Raw genomic sequence first — 11,346 nt, forward strand, 5'->3', positions numbered from 1 at the left:
AAGAACAGAAAAGTGTAAACAAGTGAATTGTACAAGCCTTTTGCAATTTTGTAGAAGCTAAACATTCTGCTTCTGGTGGAAAAGTTTCTCTGAGCAGGAAATCCTGGCTCTTCAGATTCGCCACCAAAATATCATAATTTTCTCTTATTTCTTCAGCAGTCTTATTTACTATGAATTGTTTATTATTCTGTAAATTGAAAGAGTAAAGTTAGTTGGAGAAACTATACATAGACTTATAGAATCAATTTTACCAGACACTGTGCTAACAGCTGACAAATCCACACTTACATTTTGGCTTGTGGTTTATCAGGCTTCTGGCCAGGCAGTACTTTCATGAGGGTTTGTGGGACATGAAGAACAAGCACAGGGCTTCATATACGAGCCTCACAGTGACAAGTTAGTTTCATCTAAATATGCGCTGGAATAACTTTTCCTATTGGTTGAGATATTCCAAATCCATCCCTGATACAGCTCCTTTGACTTGAATTTAGCGTTGCTACAATGACGCAGTCTATCAGTGCTATACCAGAGCGCAAACATAACTTTTACTCTGAGAAATGTCCTTAGGCTGCCCTCAAGACAGGCTTTTCTGTCTCTCAAAAGTATGCCCACGCTATCATTCCTTGTAGCATTTTTGCAGTTAAACATCACACAGTTTAGATGTTACCAGGAACATGCATCTGAGGGAGATGCACCCAGGACCATGCTGTGTTGCTGCCAAGCTCCAAAGCAGCTCTTTTGAGAGTTGTATGCAAACACACAGAGTAGAGAAGCCAAATATGAATCAAACTTCTTATGATAAAGCTAATAGAAGTACCTCCTACTATCTATATGTAATAATCAGCCTGCAGATAAGAATGAAGAGCATGTAAAGATCTCTGGGACAGGAGTGTTCAATGTGCATAAAGAAACAAACAGGTAACGTCAACGAGTGGCTCATACCTTGGTTCCAGTTGAAGCACTGAAGTGTGCATACAGTCGGAACAGAAAGTCATGCTGTTCTTGGGTGCACTGTAATTCAATAACTACAAAATCTTTGCTTCCCTTAGAGTTAATCTGAATGGAGAAAGACATAAAGACCCCGCCCCCCCATTTAACGCTTAAGTATGTTTCATTTATGTGATATTGCACCAAATACTTCCCCCTGTCCTACTTATTTTTTCACCCCACTGAGAACCACAAATTCTAGGGCTAAAAAAAAAAAAAGCAAAATTATTCATTATTTGTATCATCGTAATGAGCACAAGCTCCTCTCAGGGCTTCCTGTAAGATTCCATCATTTCTGTGCTTTAAAGGCCTTTTTAATGAAAATGCTTAACATTTAAGTTAGATTTAACACATAACAGCCATAATAACATATATCTAGTCAGAAGCATACACGTATTATTCTACTGTAATACTTTGGTGAGAACACTACCCCAATAACAGAGGAGTTCTATATTGGTAGAATTAGGCTGCACTGAAAGACAGAAAGCATTGAAGTACTTGTCAGTACTCCTCTTTGCATTGCAGAACATGATAACATAAAAGGATTGCTGATGTATATAAAACTGCAAAACTTCTACTCGTCTACTGATTATCCTACATTCTGTCACAGTAAGAGAAAGGCTTACTTTTTCAAGGACATTGTATTTTGCAACTTCAAAATCTTGAGGGAAAAAAGGAGCATCCTGATCATTTTCAGTGTAAAATCTGGAATGGAATCAGAGCAATTGAAGCCACAAGTGCCCAGTAAATATTGTGTTTTAACAGGCTGCAACATCACACTACAGTAAGAATTAATGTAAGAACATAAATCTGTTTTTCAGCAGCAAAATAAAAAGAGAAAAGTTTTGAGAAATAAAATCCCACAGTGACAAACTGCTGACCTATACCAGTAGGCCCGAATGCCTGGTGTAAACTTGAAGATGAAGACTAGATTTCAATCTTCATCCTTTAGAAAAACTCTGGAAGCAAGAAAATACATAGATTTTCATTGCCTGACTGCATGTTAATTTTTTGACATCTTTTAACCTGCGCTCCCTGATGTTAATTCCTCTCTTATTCTTGATTTTCACATTAACATATATACTTGTAATCATATCCTTCAGCATCGGGACTTTTAGACATTACTTCTACTAAATTCCCTGAGAGTAACTAAATACCTTCCCTATCACTGAACAGCAGCCTCTGAAAGTGAAAGCTGCATTTTATTCATTTTAAAATAAGAGCATTGGAGCTGGCTTTGTTCCTTTAATTCAATAATTGGTAAAAGTTAGAACAATACTCTTTCCCTATCAAATAAGGGCAATCTCATGATCTTGATTTTCAGCTCTCCCAAGAATTTTCACAGGAGAGAGAGATGCTTGACACTTCTAAAAACAACGAACTGGAGTGGATAGCAAATAAAAACCCAGGTGAACCAAACTAATAAAAAATACGTGATGATAAACAGCTGCTGAGTTGGTAGAAGCTTTGCATCCATTAAGGAGCTGGAATGTAGGTATTTACTGAGATGGAAAAATGTAAAATCAATTTCCACAGTCAGATTCAAAGGTAAAAAAAGGTAGAAGTAGTCATAAACTCATACAGATAGTATAGAAAATGAAGAAAGAATAACTTTTTCCTTCACTACACTGTTGTTAAGGTACTAAACAATCTCCAGAAGAGATCTTGACCGCTGAAACAGATTGGAAAGTTTGTTTTTTTCTTTGACATAAATATCAACATAGATGTATCAAAACACATATTTAATTTTATCATTTTACCTGAGTGTCCCTACTTCGAACGCAATTTTGTTGTCACTTTCTGCTATAACAGTAGGATTCAGGTCTTTGCTTTCATTTTGATTTGTGGCATTTTTGTTCTCAGAAGATGACACGTCTTCCAAACCTGCAATCAAAACATTTATTTACTTGGTAGAGTATCTGGGTTCTCTAATTTAACTTAACCTAGGATCACCTCTCTTGACCTGCTGGCAATGCTTTGCCTAATGCAGCCAAGAATACTTTTAGCCTTCTTAGCTCCACTATTGGTGGCTCATGTTCAACTCGGTGACCCCCAGGTCCTTTCCTGCACAGCTGCTTTCCAGCTGGGTGGCCCCCAGCATGTCCTGGTGCCTGGGGTTGTTCCTCCCCAGGTGCAGGGTTTTCTACTTCTTGAGGTTTTTGCCAGACCATTTCTCCAGCCTGCTGAGGACCCTTTGGATGGCAGCACGACCCTCTGGTTTATCTGCCACTCCTCCAAGTTTCATGCCCTCAGCAAACTTGCTGAGCGAACACTCTGCCCCATCATTCAATGAAGACGTTGAAGAGGGCTGGACCCAGTACTGACACCTGAGGTACTCTGCTTGTTGCTGGCCTCCAACTAGACTTTGCATCACCGATCACCATCCTCCGGGCCTAGCTATTCAGTTAGTTTTCAATCCACATCGCTGTCTGCCTCTCCAGCCCATAGTTCAATAGCTTGTCTATGAGGATCTTATCGGATACAGTGTCAATGGCCTTCCCACTGCCCACCCCTCATTTACCAGGCCAGCCACTTCATTTTAGAAGCTTATCAAGCTGGTCAAGCATGATTTCCCCTTGGTGAATCCACGCTGACTACTCCTGATAATTTTCTTGTCCTTCATGTGCTTGTAAACGGGTTTTAGGATTTTTTTTTTCAGAAAAAAATCTTATTTATATCAACTTTATTCCCAATATCCATGGTTGCTGATTTCTTAAAACTTGATTTGAAATATTGACCTTCTGAAACGTTCTTTCCCAAAGTAACTGATAGATGGCTACACCATGCCAAATATACCTACCGTGTCTGTCTGGCCATTGGTTAGAAGTGTCGCCTTGTGATGTATTAACCTCATACGCATCAGTTGGCAAAAGCTTCCCATTTTTAACCGATTTCCGAATGAAATCTGCATATACAACAGGCAGCTGATATTTCCGAATAGTTTTTAGATCATGACAACTGAGGACGTCAGCAGTATCCACAAGAACATGTGTACACTGAAAGACAGGTTACAGTTACAACTGTTAGGCACACACAACTAAAAAATTAATCCAAACATTGTTTATTTGCAATCCATACTGGTAAAATTCTAGAGTCCAAAGGAAACATTTTAAACACAACCTTTTTGGATCAAGTTTCTAATTTAGAGACACGATAGTTCTGCACTTCCTCCATAGACAACAGAGAGACTAAAATATGGCTAACTTCAGATCATGCCCATCTTTCTACAGTAATTACAGAGATATGAGGGCAGACAAGTGCCTAATGTTCTGTAGACCTTTTAGCAGCACACAGGAGGTCCAATAACAGGCCAAGCTCTATAGTGGCCAACTAGTTAAAAATCCAATACTCTTTGGGATAACAGGATAAAAAAAATAGCTGGGCAGAGTCCTGAACAATCATAATATGCTTTGGTAGCCTTATAAAGAACCTTACACTGCTTTACTGGAATCACATTTATGCTGAAAGTTTAAACTTTCTGCATAGTTTTGATGGTAGAGCTCAAAGGGTTGTAGTCAATGGGGCTGTACCTGGCTGGTGTCACTAGTGGTGTTCCCCAGGGCTCGGTTCTAGCGCCAGTTCTGTTCAACACTTATCAATGATCTGGATGCAGGAATGGAATGCATCCTCAGCAAGTTTGCTGATAATAATAAACTGGGAGGTGCTGCTGACTCTCTGGAGGGATGAGGAGCCTTGCAGAGGGTTCTACATCCATTGGAGCATTGAGCAATACTCAACAGCACAAAGCTCAACAAAGGAAAACGCTGGGTGCTGCACCTGGGACAAAGTAATGCCAGACACAGGTACAGACAGAGAGACGAGGCTGGAGGACAGCTCAGAAGAAAGAGATTTGGGGGTGGTGGTTGACAGCTGGCTCAGCATGAGCCAGTAGCGTGCCCTGGACAAACCGCATTTCGGGGTGCATTAAACACAGCATAGCCAGACAGTCAAAAGAGGTGATTCTCCCACTACATTTAGCATTGGTCTGGCCCCACCTTGAACCTTGTGTGCAGTTTTGGGCCCCACAGCATAAAAAGGATGTTAAGGTACTTGAAAGCATCCAGAGGAGTGCAACAGAGCTGGTAAAAGGGCTGGAGGGGACGCCACCCACTAGATCATGTTCCTCAGGGCCTCATCTAACCTGGTCTTGAAAGCAGCTTAGAAGATCCTGAATTTAGAGGGCAAAGAAATCCATCATGTCTTTGGAATACTCTTGCTACACCTCAATATGTTATTCTTCAATTCTTCACTTTCTCCCCTAAACAGATGTGCATTGTCAGAGTTGCCAGGAAAAGTGCTGGGCTCCAAACAATATAATGTGCCAACGATATTCCTTTGCTTCACACATTCCTTTTCTTAATAATAAAAAAAAAAGATATTTAATGCCAACTCCTTAAGTTATGCAAAAATCAATCTACAGACTCTTGAGGATATCAAATATGTTTTTTGTTGTTTGTAAAATAACAGTCACCTATGGAAGCTGTGTGCATTAACAGCAGAGTTTAAACTAACTCACTCAGTGCTTTATGAGGAAATGTTACACAAGAGTGAGAGGGAGAAATTAGTTTGCTTGATCATACTCCTCTTAAAATAAAAAAAAAAGTATACAGAGAAAACAAAACAAAAAATCAAAATACAATGCACTATCTTCTTCCCAAGGTAGATTAGAAGAGCTCTAATATGGCAATATGTATGAGCTTGTTGCAAGTACTAGCTTTGTGGGGGGAGGAAATGAATGTCACTTTCAAGTGGCAGAAGTGACAAGGCACTAACTATGCCTTCGCTATTAAGTTAGAGAATCCACTCCCTGACACTGGCACATGAATACTTATATTGCTATGGCATTAGCATGTTCCTTGGCACTTCTAGACTCCACCAACTCACTTCCCCCAGCTTCCATGCATGGTTTGGGAGAGGAACATCACCATGGCCACTCCCATCAGGCAGGCTGGATGTGGCTGCTCAGCCCTGACAACCAAGGAAGTTCATTAGTACAGACGTGGGCCAAGCCATGCTGCCTGGCCACAGTCCCACAAACACTCCTAGGTGCATAATGTGACCTGCTGATTTCATTCCTGCACGTGTCATGATTTATCCATGCTGCTTGTTCAGTATATATTCCAAACAGAAACCTGTATTTAAATTAACAGCTGTGATATCACAAACTTCTAACTCTACAACCATCACTTCTCTGTAATCAAATGCTTGCATTAGTATAAACAGCAACAAGACCAAAACCCAATTCAGGGATGTGTCTCCTTATTCAGAGCTTCTGCTCCCTGATGACGTGAGAAGAAAACCAACGTGGCAACTTTATCCAGGAAAAAAAGCCTCCCTGATTCTTTTGTAGAGAGAGAATATTGCTCTTATTTTTTCTATGAGACATTTCAGTACTACAGAGCATTAGAATTATAAGCAGAAATACTGAACAGAGAAATAATCTCTACAGTCCTTATTTCTCTACATGAGGCAAGATTAACACTCGACAACACTTACACCACTTGGTATTCTCCTTCTGAGATCTCAGAAATAAATCTAGAACTTACCTTGCGATTAATCATGTAATGAATTACTCCACCATTTTCTTTTAGGCATGCTCTTAGGCTGTTCTTCTCCTGAATGGGCAAGTACCTCACTTTAACAAAGAACACACAGTTTGCAAAGATTGTCATTGCCCTCCTGTTAAGACAGAAAAGAGGGATTTATTTTGGCTAAGAAATCTTTCATTCCTACTACCCACCTAAGTAGTTTCTCACCAAATATTCCCTTTTCTACTCTAGGAAGTTCCGCAACAAATCCCATTTTATCAGCATGGCAATCAAATTGACAAAGAACATCTCTTAATCAGTTTTATTCATTTTAAAAAAAGATATGGAAAATTTAGTGTGACCTACATTTTCCGTCAAGTCATGGCTTGAACTAATTGTCAAACTCATACCTTGACCTTTTGCTGTTAGTATCCACTGTTAGTAAAGTGGAACGATCTTAGTTTAAACTGGAACAACTCTCCTTCTGGTCCCCTTTCACATAGTACCTTTATAAAACAACTGTTTTTTTCAAGAACATGAACTATTTTTCATGTTTCTACTCAGTGTTGTACATATAATCTTTAAATAATAATAAAAAAAAACACAAACATTTAAAAAGAGCTTCAGAAAATTGATCCAGATTAAACACAACCTAACAACAGCAACAAAACCCACAAGTATACACCAACAAACAAAGAAACAAAAACAACAATCCAGAACAAGAGACTAGCTTTAATCTAGATCTGTTTTCTGATTGAATTCATTTCTGGGCTAGGGCAAAGATTTATGCAGGCACAAAAGAGTAGCAAAGCACTGAAAGTGATGGAGGAGTAGGAGAGAAATGGATGTAGGGGGACTGCTGCTCTTCTCAGCCATGTCAGCCTAAATTGTCTGTAAAATAAATTGAATAAAAATTGGCTGTGTGTCATTTGTGACAAACTATGCTAAGATATGAGAGGCTGGGAAAGTTTTATTTAAACAGAATTTATGACAACAAAATGTAAAGGCAGTGCCTAGTTTAAGCCACTACAATGTATAATCATTGCATATTTATTTTCCTGGACACTTGTGAGTGTAAAGTTATTCTTATTTTAAAAACCAATGATGAATGATAAAGAAAATGACAGTGTGAATGAGAACACTACACAGAGCACTGAGCTCTTTATACAGCATATGCGTGCCTCAGCACATCACAGCTTTTCCAGAGCCTTTCACTGGTAAACAAAAGTGCTAAAACTAAGTGCGAGCTAGAGGACCTTGTGACAAAGTGAGTTCACAGAGAACCCAAAACCATCGTTCCCACTGAACATATTTGAAGCACGGTGTCCAATTCAGTTTTCTCGGAAAGGCATTAGGACAGTATACCACAAAACCACTTTGAGAACTCCTGACGACCAAAAGATTTGCCTTAAATTTGCATTGCTGCTCCAAGCCAAACTGCTAATGCAAACACACTGCTAAGGCTACAGTAAGTAGCACAAAGAGAATGTACGCCTGTAAAACAAAATATTCAGATCATAAATTCTTTTTTTGAATGATTATTTGACTGCCAGTAAACCATGGCCATATCTCAGCTGGGGGGTTAGTATCAGTGTCGCTGGTAAAAAAAAAAAAATGTTTTTACTCTAACTGTTTATATTTCTGGAAGAGCTACTTGAAAATGTAAATTTTCCATGGTGACTTAAGGACAAATACTTTTAACTGTGGGATAACTGGAAAAAAAATGACAATCCAGGGTATTTGGCCTCTCCAATTTTACCCTGGAATCACAGAATGAGGCAAAACAAAAAAGAAATTACTTGTTTGAAAGTAAACATAATACGAAAGGAAGGCGGTTCTTGTGTTGGCCAAAAATGTCTGAAATTAAGTGCCATCTCTCTTGGACAAGCCATTCAGAGCAAAAATGACATTTCTCCAAATTGATGAGAGCTCCCACATACACAGCAAACTGTGGTTAAGCTCCCATCCTTCTACTCCTAGAAATAAACAACCACGTTAAAAACCTCAAAAAGGAAAGCAGAAGCTGTTTGAACTACTTTCATTTACCACTTTATATTTTTATGTGCTATGTTAGAACTGTTTCTCTAGTAGTTTCTTAGGACTAGAAGCTAACCTGTCATTGAATTACCCAACAGGTTCTTCTGGTTTAGAAATTCATATTGATCAATTGCACCAAAGCCTTTACAAGGCCAACAAAGCTTCCACATCAAATCTGTTGATTTTTGATTTAGTGTTGAGAGAAAACAACCCAAAAGACCCTAACATGGCAGAGAAAATTTTTAAGTGGCACTGACCATGGCATTTCAGAAGTGGTGTTTTAACCCTGGTAAGCAGCTAAGCTCACCAGTCCCTCACTTCCCCTCACTCTCAGCTGGATGGGGGGAAGAGAATCAGAAGGGCAAACTTTAGAAACCTCCTGGGTTGAGATAAAGACAGTTTAGGAAAGGAAAAATAAAAACCAGTCAACCAAAAAAAACCCACAATAACAACAAAGAAGGAATATGTGTATTTTCTTACTCTATGGCATGTTTGATTTTCAGTGAATGCACATACAGCTGTTCTTCAGTGCAGTAAAAAAGCTATCAGATGGCCAGCTGCCGTAACTTGAGTTATGAGCAGAAAGGAAGAAGTTGGTCATAGAGAGGGGGAAACAAAATTCATTTGAATTTGAGGTTTCAGGAAACCCTAGAAAATCAACACTATCAGACACATTTTTTTTAAATACATATGTATATAATCTGATCTCATAAAGGTAATCTATAGGAAGGGACCCCAAATCATCTACTACCCTACACATCTGAGAACTGGCAACACTGCAGTGATGATACATGCATTTAGGTGAGGCAGACAGCAGATTGAGGATCAAAGGACACATGAAATTATTATATACTTATATTTTGAGGCTCTTGTATTTTGTTGTCTGGCATTACCAGTGCGTTCAGCATAAAAGTACTCTTTGCTCACAGATGCAAAAAAACCCCTAACTCTTCTTCCTGTATTTTAACTAAGAGGTTTTTGCAAGATACTACATTATCTGAGGTAGTAATGATCTTTTAAGATGCACCCATATAACTTGGCTTGGGTAGATTAATTTGTATCATATACAAAGGCAAATGTACCACTGCCAAAAGTTTCTCTTATTAAAACCATCTTACTGGTCTGGGCACTGCCTCCCTTTGCACTGGAACTCTGCAGGCACTAGATTTCTTAGCATATTCTCTACAGCAGCTTCTGGATATTGCTCAAGTTTCCAGAATTTGTCTCCTCGGGAAACAATGAATTCTATTCACACAGCCTAAACACACAGATTATTAGGAGGGTAATGGAATATGTACAAGCTATCGCAAACATCATCCCTACCAATACATCCCTCTTTCACACAGAAACTTGAGAAGCAACTGAATTTGGTAGCTCATATGTGATGCAAAACTCCACAAAGATATTTTACATTGCACTTGCTTATGAAAGCTATGCAGCTAATAACTAAGAAAAAAATCTTGAGAGAACTGATCTGTAAGTAAGCCGTAGTGTCGACCAGTAAGCAGAAAGCAATGTGAAAACTTGATGGAAGGGCAGATTCACTTTGCTAAGTTTGTCTGCAAAGTGAAGACCCCCCTCACCCTTTCTCTGCTCCCAGCATGAGAGCTATTAAATGACTCCGATCCCACTCCTCTCTTTAGGTTTTCGGTGAAAAATTGTTTACACTCACCCACTCTGGCAGTTCCTCTCCCTGAACGATCTTCCTGCTTCCTCAACAGGGCAAAGTGCAACCGGAGCGATAGTTGTAGGTTGGTAGGAAGGGATGGGGCACGCACATACCTGCCTGTGAAATGCCCAAAGAGACAGCGCCAGCAATTGTGACCCTGTCATATAAATAAACCAAGCAAAGTGCAGCCAACTGAACAATAAGGAGCACCAGCTCTCGCTGTGCTTGAAGGAGGAAACTCACTGTTAAAGTGCAAGTGAGTTTTGAAATACCTTACAGACAGCAGGAAATGTAGCTGAAGCCTGCGCAGTCCCTCCTCAGCAGTTCTTCTCTCCTTTGAGTGAAGAGGACCTTATTCTCCTTCATTATTGACCACAGAATATTAGCCTCTCTTCTTCCTCCTATTTCCCTAGAGAATCAAACTTCTCACGGAATTTTAGCAAAGCGTTTGGCTTTACTCCTTTTGAACTGCAAACTTTCCCAAATTCAAAATCAAAACAGTGAATGATTATATTTAACGTGTGTGTTGAGAATTAACTGCTAGGAAACACTTTTATAGCTGATAAGAAAGTTATGCGAAGAAAAACTGCTGACAATTGCTTCTGGTTTAATTCTTACAGTTTTAATTTATCTCGGTGGAGGTCCATAAGGCCCTAACGACCTCAGAAGAATTTCATGTAAACTTGTAGTTCTGTAGTTGTTATGTAGCTATGCAGTTAACTTGTAGTTATCAACCTGCAAGTTACGGATCATTGTTAGCAATGGACAATGGACTGCACTCCTAGCATGGAGAGGGAGCCCAACATAATTTTTTGTCGGCCAAAACCAGACCATGAACAACCTGGAACCCTGTCAGGCCTTCAGTGTGCAGGAATACTGAAAACAAACCTTTGCTGTGTTTTCACGAGGATGTCAAGGGATTAAACGTAGAACCATAGAATACCCCTAGTTGGAAGGGACCCGTAAGGATCATCGAGTCCAACTCCTGGCACCACACAGGTCTACCCAAAAATTCAGACCACGTGACTAAGTGCACAGTCCAAATGCTTCTTAAACTCTGACACACTTGGTGCAGTGACTACTTCCCTGGGCAGCCTGTTCCAGTGCACGACCACCCTCTCAGTG

The 11,346-nt window shown here is 39.6% G+C and overlaps 1 protein-coding gene across 6 annotated transcripts in view; it reads right to left on the bottom strand.

Moving 5' to 3' along the window:
* Positions 1–10,673, bottom strand: part of PARP4 (poly(ADP-ribose) polymerase family member 4) — a 57,934-nt gene extending 47,261 nt beyond the window's left edge. For 2 of the 6 annotated variants that reach the window (XM_083804854.1, XM_083804853.1), the window contains exons 1-7: positions 10,225–10,485; positions 6,534–6,666; positions 3,788–3,983; positions 2,748–2,871; positions 1,614–1,692; positions 943–1,056; positions 38–187 (exon numbers count right to left, since the gene is read on the bottom strand). In XM_083804854.1, the coding sequence (XP_083660980.1) occupies positions 38–187; positions 943–1,056; positions 1,614–1,692; positions 2,748–2,871; positions 3,788–3,983; positions 6,534–6,666; positions 10,225–10,385 (957 nt within the window). In that variant the 5' untranslated portion in view covers positions 10,386–10,485. The other 4 variants (XM_083804857.1, XM_083804856.1, XM_083804855.1 and 1 more) reach the window with 4 other exon arrangements.
* Between the last annotated feature and the right edge of the window lie 673 nt (positions 10,674–11,346).

Source organism: Anser anser (assembly GCF_964211835.1).
Source record: "Anser anser genome assembly, chromosome: 1".
In the NCBI taxonomy this organism is placed as follows: domain Eukaryota; kingdom Metazoa; phylum Chordata; class Aves; order Anseriformes; family Anatidae; genus Anser; species Anser anser.